At 51.4% G+C, this 17551-nt stretch overlaps 1 protein-coding gene across 5 annotated transcripts in view; it reads left to right on the top strand.

The window, feature by feature from the left end:
• Positions 1-17551, top strand: part of Dab2ip (DAB2 interacting protein) — a 153056-nt gene that overhangs the window by 122372 nt on the left and 13133 nt on the right. For 4 of the 5 annotated variants that reach the window (XR_003709659.1, XM_028754675.1, XM_028754673.1 and 1 more), the window contains 7 exons: positions 7053-7206; positions 8202-8300; positions 9071-9625; positions 12246-12390; positions 12482-12626; positions 14708-14944; positions 16559-16760. Coding sequence is in view for 4 of the 5 variants with exons in the window: in XM_028754675.1 (XP_028610508.1) it covers positions 7053-7206; positions 8202-8300; positions 9071-9625; positions 12246-12390; positions 12482-12626; positions 14708-14944; positions 16559-16760 (1537 nt within the window). In the remaining variant the exon portion in view is untranslated. Of the gene's footprint in view, positions 1-7052; positions 7207-8201; positions 8301-9055; positions 9626-12245; positions 12391-12481; positions 12627-14707; positions 14945-16558; positions 16761-17551 lie in introns of all 5 variants that reach the window. The other variant, XM_028754674.1, reaches the window with a different exon arrangement.

The raw sequence follows: 17551 nt of genomic DNA, 5'->3' as shown, positions 1-17551 counted from the left end.
AGCCCTGTGGTTGGAGATCCTAGGGGTAGTGTGGAGACAGGAGGCCAGGGCCCAGTATGTATATATGAAGGGAGGTATCATCCCCGTTCCTGATGACTCTGCTAGAACCTACTTTAAGTCCTGGACTAGAAGATCCCAGGCCCGAGAGGGACAAATTCCTCCAGGCTTTCTTCCCAGGAAATTCCCCAGGCTGACTGGACAACCTCTCTGCCTTTTTTAGGATGTTGTCATCCCAGGACCTCGGGAGCCACCAGGCAGCTGAATTCTTTTTCCTCAGTCTGGAATTTCAGCTGGGCTAGATCTCAGCAGCTAGTTTTCAGGCCTGACAGGGCTGAGAAGAGCTGTTCCCAACAAGGCATGGCCCAGCTTATGTCCAGCCCTTGATTCCCAGGAGGTCAATGCCCTTGTCCTGACATGCTCCAGGACTGTCTCTAGGAGCAGGCTACATTGTGGACCGAGCTCTAGACTGTAGCCTGGGCCTGCCTGCTACACAGGTAGAGGCCTGCTGAGGCCAAGAGAATCTGCTGGGCTCTCACTCTAGAACTGATCGGGCTTCTAATCTTTGGGTGGGCACTAACTCTGGAGACATAACTTTGCTCATGTTTTTTTTTTCTCCCAGGCCTGGTATGGAATCCCCATGTATACCTTCTTTCCCCTTAACTTTACTAAAGGAAATTTATGGCTTAAAAGTTTTTTGAGGCATCCTGGGAGTTTAGGCAGCTAAGATTGATCTTCTTCCTTAAATGAGGAAGTAAGGAAGTTGACTGGTTAGGGAATGAATAGGTAACAGCTTGGAAAATGCCAGAAGGGTAGCCTATCATGGAATTGTCTTCACTCATTTCCTGAAGCCTGCATGGTTGAGAGATGGGTAAAGAGAGAGGGAATGGCTACAAGTGACCCATGGCAGTTCCTGGCACTGGCTTGTCCTCATAAGCACACCCCTGTGCTGTCTCATTTGACTTTAGAGTGACCTCCATGAGCATTGTATCCATCCCCTACTGATAGATGGGAAGCAGGTCTAGCAGGTTGAATGACTTAGGCACTTAGAGCTGTTTTTACTAGGTGTAGGCGTGGCCTGCTGCTATAGCTGGCAGCTGACACTCGGCTCTCAGTTGCTGCCCGCTGGCATTCAGTAGTGTTCCTTCACGTGGGCTTGTTTACTCCAGGCTCACTTTCTACCTGTCTGCCCCATTACCCAGGAGTGCAGGTGCTCCTCCACCAGATGGCTTTTAAAAGTATTTTGTGGGAATGTGTATTTCATGTGCATGCATATGTGGATACCACGTGTGTGTCTGGTGCCTGTGGAGATCAGAAGAGGGGACTGGATTTCCTGAAACTGAAGTGACAGATGGTTGTGAGCTGCTGTGTGAGTACTGGGAATTGAGCACAGGGCCTCTGGAAGAGCAGTCAATGTTCTTCATCTCTGAGACATCTCTCCCACCCCGTCAGTGTCTTAAAGGGTCTCCTGGCCTGCTCCTGGCCTCTCACTGTCCCATTTGTAGACAGCCTGCCTACACTGAGCTGGTTTCTCCCCATCCCAGCCATGTCCTGGGCCACATACAAGTGGTTCCTCTGTCCCTTTGAGGTTTGGAGGGTAACCTTGAGCCCCCCTTACTCAACAGTCTTACTGTAAACCCACCCACCCCATAGCCAGTGAGCCTATTCCTGGCCAAGTGAGCTTCTCAATTGTTACAAGTTTTGTTTTTCATCTTTGGGACCCCCTCCTTGAAATAATGGGAAACTTCTGTGTCTTTAACCTTTTAAGAGAAAAAGATCAGAGTTGAAAAACAGCTTGTGGGCTGGTGGGGAGGCTATCGGATAAGGCTGTGCCCCAGGAGCCAGACAATGCCCCCTTGTTCCTGCTTCTGGGCCTTACAATAAGCTGCTGTTGGTTGGTGCTGCCTCCAACAGCAGCTCCCCCTTCCCCGTGCCTACGTTTCCTGAGCTGTGGAATGAGTGGCTCACAAATAGCAGTGAGCTCCACTCTGGCCCTTGCCCTCCCTAGTGCCCAGTGGTTTCTGTGGGGTGAGTGAAAGGCTAGACTGGGGCCGTGGCTATACTAACAGAGTCAGCCTTGGGCTCCTCTGAGCTCTAGTGGGATCTCCCACAGTTGCTTGCTCCTACAGGAAGTTTAGTCCTGACACAGCTGTAGTGAAGGGAGACAGGCAGGCAGTGTGGCGTGGATAGACCACAGGCAGCACGGATGTGAGCTGCTTGCCTACAGAGACCAGGGACAGCATGGGCTGGGCGTTAAATGATATGATTCTGTTAGAAATGAAGGAAGAGTGGGTAGCAGGTGTCTTGGATAATTTGTCAAAGTGATTTTGTTTGTTTGTTTGTTTTTCGAGACAGGGTTTCTCTGTATAGCCCGGGCTGTCCTGGAACTCACTCTGTAGACCAGGCTGGCCTTGAACTCAGAAATCCGCCTGCCTCTGCCTCCCAAGTGCTGGCAAAGTGATTTTTGATGTGTGTCAGGTCACTAGTTTGGAATCTATGGGGCTTGATTAGCACAGGGCCTGTGAGGGGAGAGAGGAGGAAACAGACTGAGCCATACTATGTACAAGAGCAGGTTCAGTGGAATGTTCCAGGTGAGGATGGCCATTGATTCACTCCCTTCTTCCCTGAAGGCTTGTAGGCCATGGTCAGACCTGCTTAGCAGCAGAGTTCAGTGTAGATCTTATTAGCCTGTCTGGCTGGCCCATGAGCGACTGAGGATCTACTTCCCAGAAAGTGGACGACTCCATTCCATGGACTGTATGGCCTAGGCTTCTGGTTCCCTTACTATGGGGCTACAGAACTACCAGGTAGATGGACCAAAATCCTGCCACAGAAGACTCAGTGAGCCCCATAGGGTCCTCTCTTTGATAAAGAGTATGCTGATGGGGGGCTTCAGGGCCAATTTAGGAATTAGCCTTGAACAGGCAAAGAGTATCTTGCCCACCCACTTTTGAATCATGTTTAACACCTTGGCCTCTTCACAGCATCTGAACTGAGGAGGTTTGTTCTTGTCTTAGCTGACCTGACCTCTGTCAGATATGGTTGAACTTGGCTGCTGGAGTCTTGGGGACTTTGGCCTAAGAACTCTGAGGCTTTGAACACTGGAACTAAGACAAACACAGCCTACCCACAGGAAGTCCCCTACCTGGCAAAGGAACTACAGTGTGATAAATTTCCTAACTTGTCTGGCAAATGTCCCTGCTTATTTGGGGGATCTGAGGAAAACGTCATGGAAGAAAGGGCTTGAAGCTGGATGTTGAATTTGGTTAAACCAAGGCAGAGTAGTCAAGCGTTAGAAGCCTGCTGAGGACACACAGCAGGAGTCCCTGGGGTGGGGAAACCCAGCAGGCAGGCCAGTGAGCAGTGGGCTTGGACAGATGGGACAGGCAGAGGGATGCCAGCCAGCAGCCCAGAGTGTGGGACCAGGCCTGGAACGGAATCTTGTGGTCTTTAGAGGAACACCTTAACCTCCGTCACAACTCAAAGACCTAGCAAGTGAGTACCCATCTTGTTGTTCCTCAGTGTGTGCCCAGTCCTGTTGTTCTCCACCTGGGGCAAGAGTCCCTCCTTTCTCAATAAGGAAATGGATAGCGAACACTACAGGGGTGCAAATCTTGGCCTCTGTTTCTTCGTAGGCTGAGGTCAGCATTGTCTCTTGGGTTTTTGAAGAGTCTATGAGGTGATATCTGTGATGTGGCTGGTAGCCCAGGGTTAAGGCTTTTCCTATGGTACTGGCTCTTCTCTGGTGAGGGCAGGCATGTGGCTTGAGACCTGGACCTGTTATAGGTCATCTCTATCCCAGTTGTTTTGAACATAGTGTAGTTGCACAGTGTCTTAGGGTTTCCATTGCTGTGAAGAGACACCATGACCATTTAATTTGGTCTGGCTTACAGGTTCAAAGGTTCAGTCTATTATCATCATGGGAGGAAGCATGGCAGTGTCCGGGCAGGCATGGTGCTGGAGGAGCTGAGAGATCTACATCTTGTTCTGAAGGCAAACAGGAGAAGACTGAGTTTCTCAGGCAGCTAAGAGGAAGATTTCAAAGCCCACCCCCACAGTGACACACTTTCTCCAACAAGGCCATGCCTCTTAATGGTACCACTCCCTATGGGTCAAGCATATTCAAACCACCACACACAGTATTCCTGTTGTTTTGAGTTCAGACCTGGGCTGTGGAGATGATCCTCAGGTGCGAGTCCAACTGGAAGCTGGAGATGATCCCCAGGTAGATGTTCCAGTTGGAGGCATTTTGCCTCCCCTAGTGTCACTGTGCCAAAAGGACTAAGGCTTGGATCTCCATCACCTACAGAGGTCAGGGAAGGAAGTCATCTTGAGCCTGAGCTAGATGGCTATGCAACTAGCTGCTTTCTGCTTTTACCCAGCTTGGTCAGCAAGGAGTGGGGAGTGGTAGAGGTCCTGAGAACAGGACTGAGCAGGTCTCTCTACAGGAAGCCTCTGACAGATCAAACAACTTCTGGAGCCCACCTTCTCCTCCTGTAAAGTACGTGGATATGTGAAGTTCTTGGTGTAGGGGTGCGTGTGCAGCTGAGCTAGCTAGGTGTCCAGCCTGTGCTAGTGGTCGTATTTAAGAATACCTCTCATCTGGGAGTAGAGTGGAAACCAAGCAGACCAGTGCCTGTGTATCTCTGCTCACCTGAGCATTCCAATAGGGGAAGCTGTGACCTCTCGATGACCCCTTGGAGCCAGGGTAATTTGGGGGTATGAATTTCCTCCCTGACTTAGGTCAACTTCTTGATCAGCCTGGCATGTCAGTGGCTGGAGGTGAAAGAGAATTTACCCAACTATGTGTGTGAGTGGAAGGCATGGTAGGGTAATAGACCTGGCTTGGACTAATGGGACAGGTGCCCAGAGGTGCTGCAGATATAGGGTGGGGCGGGCTTCCTGGAGACGTTGCTCTTAAACCCTAAGATGGTCCTGCTAGATCTAGGACATGATTGAATGGCCCTTTCTCTTACTAAACTTCTATTCATCTTACCAGCTGTCCCCACAGGCATACTCTAGGGGTTGCAACAGATAGCTTGCAGGAATACCCTAGTGAGTTGCAACAGATAGGGCCTTCTAGGTCTGCATGGGATAAAACCTGAGATTAGTTTGTGTCAGAAACCTGGAGAGCAGAGGATGGCAGACTTACTCCAAGCTCAGAGGGAAGGAAGTACAGATGTGTGGTCCTTCGACTCTTGCGAGCACCAACCAGGACCCTGCTACCCAGGAGCAGGTAGCCTGGGAGGCTTTGGATATGTAACCTCTGCTCCAGGTTTCCCTCATGGAGCAGCCTTTGGGGCGCTAGGCAAGCCAGGACTGCTCAGGTATAGCCATTTGGGTTGGACTAGTTTAGAAGCCTTGAGGGCCTTGAGCTTCCCTTCAGCTCTGTTTCCCCAGGAATTGTCCCAGGGAGGCCTAGGTCGGCTGGAGCATGTCTGGGACAGCACAGAGAAGAAGAGAGAGGGGGATGTAAAGGTTTTACAACCACTGAGTCTAGCCTGGTTGTTTGCAGTCCGGCCTGTTGGGCTCCTCGGGCTCCAGGTTTGTTTGAGCAGGCACAGGGTGATAAATCATGCTTCGCACTCTTGTCTCCAGCACCAGGGTAGGTAATCCCAGTTCTCCAGCGCCTCCCTTTTCTTGACTGGGCCCCTCATCATCATATCTGGCTCTCAGCTCGGTCAGAAAGCACCCTGATTTCACCTTGCTCCTTTACAACCTGGCCATCAGACCAAAGGGGTGCTAGGTCTTGGATCTTTCTTAGGCCAGGTGACTTCCCCAGCATCTGAGACAGGAGGTATCTTCCATTGAGTTAGGAGTTATAAGGGCAGGTGGTTTGTGAGGTTGGCTTCTCGCTTACAACAGTGGTGAGTGCTGGGGCTGGAGCCAGGATTCGGGTCTAAACAGCAAGAGTTATATGGCAGGGCAGGTGGACCATGGTTCACCTTTGTAATATGGGACATCCCAGGAAAGGATGACAAGATGGACCTGTTCAGTTCAGGGCAGAAACAAATGCTCATTTCCTTCCCGAGCCCCAGTTACCTTCTCAGGTACACGGTGGTGGGGTGCTGGAGACTGGCAGCCTCTGGTCCTGGGTGGTGGGGCATGGCAGGGTGATCCAGGCATACTCATTGTCCTGAAGCCAGTAGGCCTGGCCAGGCCACACACCCCAGGGGGAGTGCTGAAGGATCATGAAGTGGGCTTCTGGCCAACTTTAACCTGCCTCGGCTCCCTTCTGAGTCTGCCCATTTCTTCAGAGCCCTCAGGAGGCCACCTTTTTACTGGGTTAGAGAGGCTCTGTGGAAAGGTTGAGTGGGCCTCCTGGGGTTGCCTGGATTGCTCTTTATGCAAGAGTCTGAGTAAGTGGAGATAGCTTACTTAGGGCTGCATAGGAGATGTACAGCATTTTCAAGGCCAAGCCTAACAGAGCCAGCCTGAGCCCGTCTTTTCCTGTAACCAGCTGGTATATTGTGTCTTGTGTCAAGGCCTGTCTTGGGGCTCACTGACCATAACTTGGACCTCAAAACCCATGGTATACAAACCCCAACCTAGAGTCAGTGTTTCTGGTGCTATGTAGAACACTGAGGTCCCTGCTACCCAGAGGCTATGGGAGCTCCCCTGCCTAGTGTGGGGCTGGCAGGATGGGACAGTGTATGAGAAAGGGCTTTGCTGGCAGTGAGAAAAGCCAGGGCAGAGGGCAGGGTAGGAAAGGCCCCAGAAGACTACAAGGTCACAGCTCTTTCCTGCAGGTTTGTGAGGCCACTTTAGAGCCTGGCCAGCTCCTGCCCCTAACCCAAGTAGACACAGAATCCTCACCAGCTTGCTCTCTGACAAAGGAATGACTTCCTCAGACTGCAGTGTGGTGGGTATAGGAGTTGTAACATTCCTCTGGACCTGTCTGTTGCAAGACTTTGTGTGTGTGTGTGTGGTGGGGGGTGTTGGGAGGAAGGATTTTTCTGGGAGCACTGGAGGCAAAGGCAAGACAAAGAGACAGATGGATGTTTAATGCAGGTATTGTCAGGCCCTGTGTGACATCCCTGTGCCCACTTCCTCAGGTCCCATCTGATGCCAAGGCTGAAGGAGTCTCGATCACACGAGTCCCTGCTCAGCCCCAGCAGCGCAGTGGAGGCCCTGGACCTCAGCATGGAGGAGGAGGTGATTATCAAGCCTGTTCACAGCAGCATCCTGGGTCAGGACTACTGCTTTGAGGTGGGTGTCTACCACAGCTCTACCCTGCTCAAACTGGCCAGGCTTGCTCAGCAGACTCCTGGAGTGATCTATGACCCTGGCAGGGCATAGGTTTTTGGGAAGAGTCTAGAATTTGCTCCAAGTTCTATACTGTCCTCACCCCCTGCCCCAATAATCGTACTTTGGAGGAATCCTCTGGTAGAGGAATGAGCCTAGTAATGACAACCCAGTGGGGGTCTAATGTGGCATCCTCTTGGTAGTTACCATATTCTGTGCCCCTGTTTTCTTCTGGGTTAAGACTCAGACCAAGTCAGACTGGCTCCAGTTCAAGTGTCTTTATCTGGGACACTTGGGGGTCTACCTTCTTGTCTCAGCAAAGGCTGCTACAGAATGATTCACTGTCTAGTGCCTGGATGTGGGTCTGCTTTCTCCAGTGGAGCCTGCATTTTGTTGGGAGCAGCCTAGTCAGTGAGGGCAGTTCTGGCCAAATTCCTCACCCCAGGAAAACATTGAGGTTGTAACTAGGAAGTGAACAGAATTCATACCAGCAGGAGAGGCTGAAGGTCAGCTCTCTTTTCTCTAGACTAACACTTGTTAGCTTTCTATGATGTTGTTGTCACTGTTGGTGGGCATAAGGAAACCCCGGGAGGGGTCAGTTTAGGACAAATCTGACCCTTGCTTATCTCCTGGAACCTATAGTCTGTTTTAGGGAGACTGTGCTTGGGTATGTGTACACTCTGACTCTGAACAGGCACACCATCCTGTCTCTCTCAGGAGACAGAGGCAGGGATGAGAAAGCAGGCCCCAAAGCCCATAGCAGAAACCTTGCTACTCTCCCAATGCTGACCTGCTGGGACACAGTGGGGTCCAGTGTGCCACCTATGGTTCATGAGGTTTCTGACAGCTCCTCCTTGCCTCTTCCTGTGGCTGCAATGCAGTCATGGTGGCCTCGGGCTTTCCATAGCTGTCTAGTCTCGTTGTGGTCCCTTCCCCTCTAGTACAGTCTTGTTTGACAGGTGACAACATCATCAGGAAGCAAGTGTTTTTCCTGCCGGTCAGCTGCTGAACGAGATAAGTGGATGGAGAACCTGAGGCGAGCAGTGCACCCCAACAAGGTAAGCCTGTACCTGCTCTTGTGGATCATGAAAGATGAGGTGAAACCCAGACATGAGGGAGCAGAGGCATGCTTCCTGAGTAGGGGCGGAGCAAGTGGACCTGGGAGGAATTGGAGTTGCTGAGCTATGACAGCTGTTAGGTACTTCTGACAGCTGGGTTTCCCTTTAGAAGTCGGGTCCTCAGAACCACGTCCTCCTAGCCAACCCAGGCACTTCTGTTCCAGCTCTGACATCAAACCCCTCTTCACACGGTGCCCCCTGTGTCCTCTTACATTCTACTGTCCCTGGACTCTTACATCTGCTTGGGGCCCTAACTGTAGTCCAGGCTGTTAGGGCTCCTGTGTCTCATCTTCCCAGATGACTGTGGGTCTAAATTAAGTTCTGGTTACCATGCCATCACTAAAGAAGGGATCTTGGCAGCAGTCATCTCTAAAGTTGCTTTGTAGACCAGGAGACTGAGGAACTGGGGCCACAGCCTATAAGGGGGATGCACTGTGTTGGCTTCCTTCCCCTGTCACACCCAGAGAGGTAGGGCTACTTTAGTACTGATCTAGGAGAGCAAGCCTGGGCCCAGGGACCTTATGTTGGTGAGCTAGCTAGTAATCAGTAGGGCAGACTAGTTGAAGCCATATCCGTGGGTGTTTCTCCTGTCCTAGCCCATACACCTCACCACTCAGTTCCTCCTGGATTTCAGAGGACTCCTAGGCTCTGGGCTGGCTAGGTAGATGGGTAACAGCCCCAACTGACCACCCCAGACCCCTCTTATGCAGGACAACAGCCGGCGTGTAGAACATATCCTGAAGCTATGGGTGATTGAGGCCAAGGATTTGCCGGCCAAGAAGAAGTATCTGTGTGAACTGTGCCTGGACGATGTACTGTATGCCCGTACCACGGGCAAGCTCAAGACGGACAATGTCTTCTGGGGAGAGCACTTTGAGTTCCACAACCTGCCGCCTCTGCGCACAGTCACTGTCCACCTGTACCGAGAGACTGACAAGAAAAAGAAAAAGGAACGCAACAGCTACCTGGGCCTGGTGAGCCTGCCTGCCGCCTCTGTGGCTGGGCGGCAGTTTGTGGAGAAGTGGTACCCAGTGGTGACACCCAATCCCAAGGGTGGCAAAGGCCCTGGGCCCATGATCCGAATCAAGGCACGCTACCAGACCATCACCATCCTGCCTATGGAGATGTACAAGGAATTTGCTGAGCACATCACTAACCACTACTTGGGGCTGTGTGCAGCCCTTGAGCCCATCCTCAGTGCCAAGACCAAGGAGGAGATGGCATCGGCTCTGGTGCACATCCTGCAGAGCACAGGCAAGGTGAAGGTGAGTGTGGCGCCATATTGCAGAATGACTGGGTTATCTACTCTTGATGGATCTGTGCTATTATTATAATCTGCTTCATTTTGGAGGACTTGGGTATACCCATTTCAATCACCTGAGCTCCCTAAAATTGAGTTGGGGAGCTTTGTACTCTAGCAGTAGCCGTACCAAGCCCTGAAGGCATATTCTGCAGTGAATGGACCAGAACAAGTAGTGCCTAGTGGGCTTCCCTGCTGTGCTCAAGCTGGTGTGTACCTGGACTCTTCCAGCATGTGAGCCCATACCCACATACCCAGTGAGATGTCAGTTGGCAGGTATTTCCTTCATAGTCCTGGCCTCAACTCACACCTTCATGTATAGCCTTTACACACAAGTGCACGTGTACACACACTTCCTAGGTGTAGACAGCCAGACATGGTGCCTTGTAGAAATAGGGATCCGAGAGCCATGTAGATGGGCTCTGCTTCAGAGCCAGAGGGGCCCAGCTCCTGCCACTACCACCACTTTTGAACGCCTGCCACTCTTGAACATGGTCCAGAAAGGACAATGGTTTAGAGAACTAGATGTCTCCAGAAGACACACTGTCTCAGTAGCGCATGGTTCTAATGGGCTTTGCTGGGGTAGTAAGATGCTTCCCAGTTACCACTCATGGTCCCTTGGAGATTACTGTCCACAAAGAGACAGGGGACATTACTTAAGCTGTCTTAGCTCCCTACATTGTAGTAGACTTGAAGTAACCGGCCAGGGAATGATATAGTTTGAGAATGAAGGCTTGTATGAGGATGAGGGGGCGGGGTCACCCTGAGATAATGTCCTAAGCCCTCAGCCTGCTGTAGTCAGGGAGGCCCAAGAAGGGAACTGGGTTTGGATGCTCAGTGAGCAGAGCTCAGTGGTCTGAGACTCCACGAACCCTTGATCAACTCTTAACCTCTTCCTAGAGGCCCTGGCAGGGGGAGGCTATGGTTGGAAGCCCCTTGTCCTCTGCATCCTCCATTGCCTGCTGGACTGACTGGCCCTGCAGAAGGACAGGGAGGGAAAAGGACTTCCTTAGGGAGAGTGCTGCCTTCCTCCATGTCTTCAGGACCCTCTTCCCCATATGCCTGCCTTCAGGCTGGCTGGGTAGGTTGCCAGCTAGGCCAACTCTTGAAGTACTGCATGGTCTTTGTTGTTGTAGTCTGGCTTTTACTTTTTTTTTTTTTTTAATTCTCTATGTACAGGTGCTTTGCTTTGGCTGCATGTATGTCTGTGCACCACATACATGCCTGCTTCCCACAGAGGTCAGAAGAGAGCTTTGGATCCCAGACTAGAGTTATGGGCAATTGTGAGCACCATGTGGGTGCTGGTAATCAAAGCTGAGTCTGAAGAGCAGCCAGTGCAACTAAGATAGTTGCTGAGTCAGCTCTCCAGCCCATGCAGCTGGGCTTTGATTTGGTAGTGGGAGTCTGGAGAGAGTGAGCTGGAAGGTCTAACCTTCCCTGCTGCGGAGTCTCTTGAGCTTAGTCCTCGGGCTGCTGTGGCTTGGGAAGCGGATGATATCTGAAGTCACCAAGAGGCATAGAGAGGATGAAGGGATAGGAAGGAACTGATGTCTCTGGGTTATTGTGTCTGGAATAATCTAGAACTAGCAGGGCATTCTTGAACCAGTTAGAACACATGTTGAAGATTACTTGTGCACTGAGGCACTCTGCCCTCCCAAGGTTGTAGCTGCACTCTGAGGGTCCCAGACCTGAGTCCTGACACCCCTTGTCTTCTCTTCAGGTCCTGTTTGTCTACGCTGTGTGATTGTCCAGTTCCTATCCTAGGACTCCCTTCTCAGTGAACTTTCTGTGATCTTGGAGGCTGTACCTGGCCCCAGATGGCTGTGGGGCCTTGGGCAGGCTGTCTATCTGCTCTGTGCCCTGCTTTCTCTCTTCTGCTGCCCACCTCTTAGGATTCATGTCTTACCCCAGTGCGGTCACAGAACTTCAAGAAGATAGTGGCTTTGAATAGAAGTCGTAGTGCTGCTTCACTGCTACGGGGTCCTTACCTCTGCTCATTGTATTTCCAAGATGTGATCCAGGGAAGCCAACTGTAGCTTCCTTCGGACTCCTTTTGTTGGCCAATCTGGCCTCCTGGATCCAGGTCTTAATTCTGTATTTCAAAGGATCCTCAAAAGTTGGGCACGTTGAAATGAGGAGTTTCTTTTTTTGTTTGTTTTGTTTTGTTTTGTTTCGAGGCAGGGTTTCTCTGTGTAGCCCTGGCTGTCCTGGAACTCACTCTGTAGACCAGGCTGGCCTCGAACTCAGAAATACACCTGCCTCTGCCTCCCAAGTGCTGGGATTAAAGGCGTGCGCCACCACCGCCCGGCTGAAATGAGGAGTTTCAAGAGCTCCAGAAACCCTGGCCCGTGTCCTCTTCTCCTCCCCTATAGTCTTTGGGCTTGAGAGGAAGGGAACCAACCTGTTGGGTACCACAGAGGGAGAGGCGTGACTAAGCTCCCCTGCCAGTGTTTTCCCATGGTGAAGTGCTGCTCATAACCTGCCCGCTAAGTCAGTCCGGGTGTCCAGCAGCCAGGGACAGTGATGGTTCTACCTGCTCATCATCTCAACTCAGGTTCCACTCTGCTCCCTTCCTGCCTCCCTAGGACTTTCTAACAGACCTGATGATGTCAGAGGTGGACCGCTGTGGGGACAATGAGCACCTCATCTTCCGGGAGAACACACTGGCCACCAAGGCCATCGAGGAATACCTCAAACTTGTGGGCCAGAAGTACCTGCAGGATGCACTAGGTAGTGGGGACATTACCGGGCCAGCAGGTGGCAAGGGCTGGGCAGTGCTCATCAGACCCTCACTGCCTTCTCTATGCTTCCCCGACCGCAGGTGAGTTCATCAAAGCTCTGTATGAGTCAGACGAGAACTGTGAAGTGGACCCGAGCAAGTGTTCAGCCGCCGACCTCCCTGAGCACCAGGGCAACCTCAAGATGTGCTGTGAACTGGCCTTCTGCAAGATCATCAATTCCTACTGGTTAGTGCCGCCTGTTGGGAGTTGTGTGCTCCTTTGGGGGCCTAGGGCTTTCCTTCCTTTCATCTTGACTGTCTTTGTTGTCAGGATGCACCCATCTGCCTCAGGTGTAAGCATTTGACTCCACTGAGTTGCTGGCCAGCCAAGTTCCTGTCATGCCCCCTTTTGAGTTCTTAAGTATAGAAAAGCACTCTAGAAGAACTGTAAGACATGTAGACGTGTGTGTGTGTGTGTGTGTGTGTGTGTGTGTGTGTAGCCTGGAGATGGCAGTTTATCGTATCTATATCTATGACTGGTGGGCACTCTGGACATGTAAAAGCCAATGAGTTGCCACTGATGCTACATGGAGCTAGAGGCCTGTTGTCCTGGCACCAGCTCCCATGGCTCCTCACCTGTCTGTCCCTGGAGGTTATCACACTTGATTCATTTGAGCAGGGCTGTGTACAAATGCCTAAGTGAGCACTAGCTACTCGTCTGACTGAGACAGGGAACAGAGAAGAAAGGGGCGGTATTGCAGTAGGAATGAGCTACTCATAGTGGGATTCATCCCTGGGAAACTTCTCTTAAGGCCAGTTTCCTAGGCACCTGCTTGCTCCTGAGGTGCATTTATGACCCCTTACTAGCCTGGTGCTAAGCCTGCTTGTGGTTAGCATACATGGGCTTGTCCCTGTAGGCCTTGCTGCCAGCCACAGTGCTGGGTTTGTTTCCATATGAGAGAAGCTACCCAAGTGCCTATACCATCATCAGCTCAGGGCTATGCACGTCCTGCCCAAGCCGCTCCAAAGCCACATCTCCACATTTGTCTGATTCTTCCTCCCATGCCATCTCCTTTGGCCTTACATAGTCTGGCTCTTAAGGCTTTTATACCTGCCCCTGTGGGACCCTTCATGTCACCTAATTGTCCATATCCTTGCAGCCAGGAGCACCAGCTCAGAGCTGGCACAGGAAGTATTTGCTGTTCCCAACAGTTAGACGAAGGCAGGCCTACTAGGTGAACAGTAGTCTTAGGAAGCGGTCAGTGGCCAGTGCTTGTGGAAGTGCCCACTTGTCCTGGTCCCTCAGCTTGTGCTGCATGAGAGGCTCCTCTAGGATAGGGAGACAACTGTAGAGACTTGAGCACCCTCAGAACACACTGTCATGTCCCTGCTAAACTGTATTCTCAGCCTTTTCCCTCCGTTCCATGGGGAAGACCTTGTGTGGATAGGAGTCTCTGTCTCTTCCTTCTGTCATCTGGCAGAGGCTTCTCTCCTGGACAAGACCATCAGTAGACATCACCTGGCTCAAGCACCAGGCCTGAGGACTGCCTACCCCCATTTCGCTAGACAGCCTTGCTGGTTCTGCCTCATTTATTGCCACGTGCCCTGCCTGCTGGGAGGTCCAGGGAGCACTGGGATCTGGTCTGCCCCAGGGTGAAAATGTTGGAAAGCTACCTAAAGGTGGTACCCAGTGGAGCCAAGAACTCTGTGCTATGCCTTGTTAACTGTCACCCAGGAAAACTTCTATTTATCACCCCACCTAGTCCATGACAGACTGTGTTCTCACTAGCTGAGGATACTCCCCTGTTCAGTCATTATGAGCTCTGTAGAAAACCCAGGTTCCTATGACATCATTTAGGCAGAGGGATGAGTCTTGATAGTCAGAAATGGGAGCCCAAGGAACAGCAAACTGTCTGCCCTGTGGTTTTCTTATTCCTCTAGACCCAGAAGCCTATTGTTGGAGCAGGAAGATGTGTTTCCCCTGGGGAAGATGAAGCTATTGTAGTGGCATTCTTACTACTGATCTTGGCGTGGAGCCAGTTCTGTTGGACCCGTCACTGAGAGTCTACCTTGTCTGTTGAGCAGTCTCTCTGCCACCCTGTGCTGGCCGCTTCCCTCAGTGTCTGAGATTGCGCAGCAGCACTGCCAGGCAGACATCTCTGCCTAGTAGATGATCATCTGGCTTGCCTGCAGAGCCCTGAGCTCATTCCACCATCAGCATGGAGCTGGGGTTGGAACTTGGGGTTCCATATGACTCAGAAACAGATCTGGCCAGGTCCTGTCCTAGGCCCCTACCTGACCCCCAGGCCCATCTTTGTTTCTATACAGTGTCTTCCCACGGGAGCTTAAAGAAGTGTTTGCCTCATGGAGGCAGGAGTGTAGCAGCCGTGGCCGGCCAGATATCAGTGAACGGCTCATCAGCGCCTCCCTCTTCCTTCGATTCCTGTGCCCTGCCATCATGTCGCCCTCGCTCTTCAACCTGCTTCAGGAGTATCCTGACGACCGCACAGCTCGTACCCTCACGCTCATCGCCAAAGTCACCCAGAACCTGGCCAACTTTGCCAAGTGAGTGTTACCTCCCATGCAATTGAAGTGTACAGGGACAGAAACTTGGGACATCTGTGCGCTTGACCTAGGCTAGTGCAGTAGGCCTTGATTTTTGTCCCTGTTCCCCTCAGTCTCCCCACTGCCACTTACTTACCTCAGAGTAAAACTTCCCCCACAGCTACCCTCCCAGTGGTGCAGTTCCGTTTTGGTATGCTTCTTTGGATTTCAGAGGTGGGAAGACAAGACATTTTTTTCCTTCTGCTTTTTTGATTTAACATAGTATCATAACATGCCATAAGGATTCTCATATGTCTTTTAGCACCAAGCTCCACTTTGCAATGAATGGCTGAATTCCTGAGTAGCTGGGCACTTGGGTTAATGCTGCCAAGATGATTGCCTGTAGAGCACTTCTGTGGTTTCTGTCTGCTGTATAAAGTTATTTTTTTTAAAAAAAAAAAAAAAGATTTAATCATTTTTTGTCTGCATGTATGTCTGTATACCACATGAGTGCTTGGTGCCCACAGAGGTCAGAAGAGGGCATCAGACTCCCAGAAACTAGATTAGGAATGGTTATGAAGAACCATGTGGGTGCTAGAAATTTAATCTGGGTCCTCTGCAAGAGCAGCAAGTACTCTCAACCCCTGAGCCGTCTCTCTAAGCTCCTTGGGTACTGTTTTAGACAGTGCAGATAAAGTGGCAAAGTTGGGTAATCTTGTTATTAATTCATACTTGTGGATTGAGCCCTTTCCCAGGTATGTCTAAGCTGGGCCCTGACTGCTCAGTTGAGCAGCAACATTAGTCAGGCTGGAGGCAAGTTCAGCAGAGAGAAGGATGGGACCAAGACGAATGCCAGAATTTTAGGAGAGCAAAGGCTTATGGGGAGGAAGGACGGGAAGGCCAGTCATCTAGCTCAGACAAGGAACAGAGGCTGGCATGATGGTCAGGGCCATCCTGGTACCAAAGGAGCTTAGGAAAGACGGGAAGTAACTCATGAGGGCCACAGGAACCTGAAGGCCACATAGTGCAGAGATGGACCACACAGCATGACCCTTACCTCTTCTGGGTCCTGAAAAGGATCTCCACTGAACAAGGTATGACTGGTAAGGAGGGACTGAGGGAGCCTGTGGCCAGGCTTCAGTTAAAAGTGATCGGCACTAGGGAGAGGGGCCAGTAACCCAGGACAGATAGTAGGTGACGAGAAGACCAGGTCAGCAGGTTTTGTCCTTGGGAGATGAAGAAGGGCAGTTGACACCACTGCCAAGCCTCTGACTTGTCCACTGAATGATGGTCTCTTCACTTGAGAAAGGGAAATCCGGAGGAGGGGACCGAGCTTGGGGATGTCCCTGATGACTTCAAAACCTCAGTAGAGACCTGGGCCAAGTGTGGATCTGAAATTGACCTATGTACTGGCCTTTCAAGTCTGGAGGAAAAGAGGCAGGGGCCCATAAGGGGCAGTGTTAGGGAAACACAGAGCACTCTAGTGACTTTTGTTCTGAAAAGGGAAGAGTGATCTGACCTTGAGAAGAAGGCCCTACCGACTCAGAATCTTGCTTGGCAGCAGCCATAGTAAGAAAGGAGATAAGTTGTGACTCAGGCGAGGGGCCCTCACCTTGGCTGCCCTTTTCTGTCTAGGTTTGGCAGCAAAGAGGAATACATGTCATTCATGAACCAGTTCCTGGAGCACGAGTGGACCAACATGCAGCGCTTCCTGTTGGAGATCTCCAACCCTGAGACCCTTTCTAACACAGCAGGCTTCGAGGGCTACATAGACCTAGGCCGGGAGCTCTCGAGCTTGCACTCTCTGCTCTGGGAAGCGGTCAGCCAGCTTGATCAGGTGCCTGTTGCCTGGGTGTTAGATGGTGTATCTGCCAAGTTGGAGGGCTCATCTGCATGACAGATTAGCTTGTAGTGGGGCTCTCTCTGGATGGTCACTCCCCAGCACCGGTCAGAGCCATTTGCTCTGGGTACTAGGTCCAGGTCTACACTCCTGTGCTCAGTTCTGATAGCCCAAGTACACAAGTGAATGCTCACTCCTTACCTAAGTGGGAGAGGAAAGGGGTCTGACTTAGTTGCTTTACTGAAAATGCCCTTGCTCTTGGTTTGTAGCTACTGAGAAGGAAGAGAAACTGAGGATCCTCCACATGCCGGATCAGACTTGGGAGCCTCTAGACAAGCTTATATCTCAGTAGCATGTTGATCTGGCGTGTACAAGGCCCCGAGTTTGGTGCCAAATTCAGGAAAGACAAGAAAACGTTTTTAATTGCTATTAGCTATCAGTGGACTGGATTAGTCCCTGCGTGCCTGACATTGCTTCAGTTACCTGGCCCAAGCAGCCCTTCCCTAGCCTGGAGTCCTGCTGATCTCCAGTGGCTGCAGCCTACTGTATCCTGACAGGAACCACTTCTTAACTCACCTTGCTTTCCAAGGCGCTAGGGAATCACTTTACAAAAGTAATGATGGCTGAGCTGGGATGATCCCTGCCTCTCATCCCATTCCTGGAGGCGATTCCTGACCCCAGGCTGGCCCCTGCCTTTTGTCCCATTCCTAGAAGTGATTGCTGACCCCAGGCTGATCCCTGCCTCTCATCCCGTTCCTGGAGGCGATTGCTGACCCCAGGCTGGCCCC

Source organism: Grammomys surdaster, unplaced genomic scaffold (genome assembly GCF_004785775.1).
Source record: "Grammomys surdaster isolate TR1022 unplaced genomic scaffold, NIH_TR_1.0 126035, whole genome shotgun sequence".
Lineage (NCBI taxonomy): Eukaryota > Metazoa > Chordata > Mammalia > Rodentia > Muridae > Grammomys > Grammomys surdaster.
This window is presented reverse-complemented; position numbering and strand designations above follow the sequence as displayed.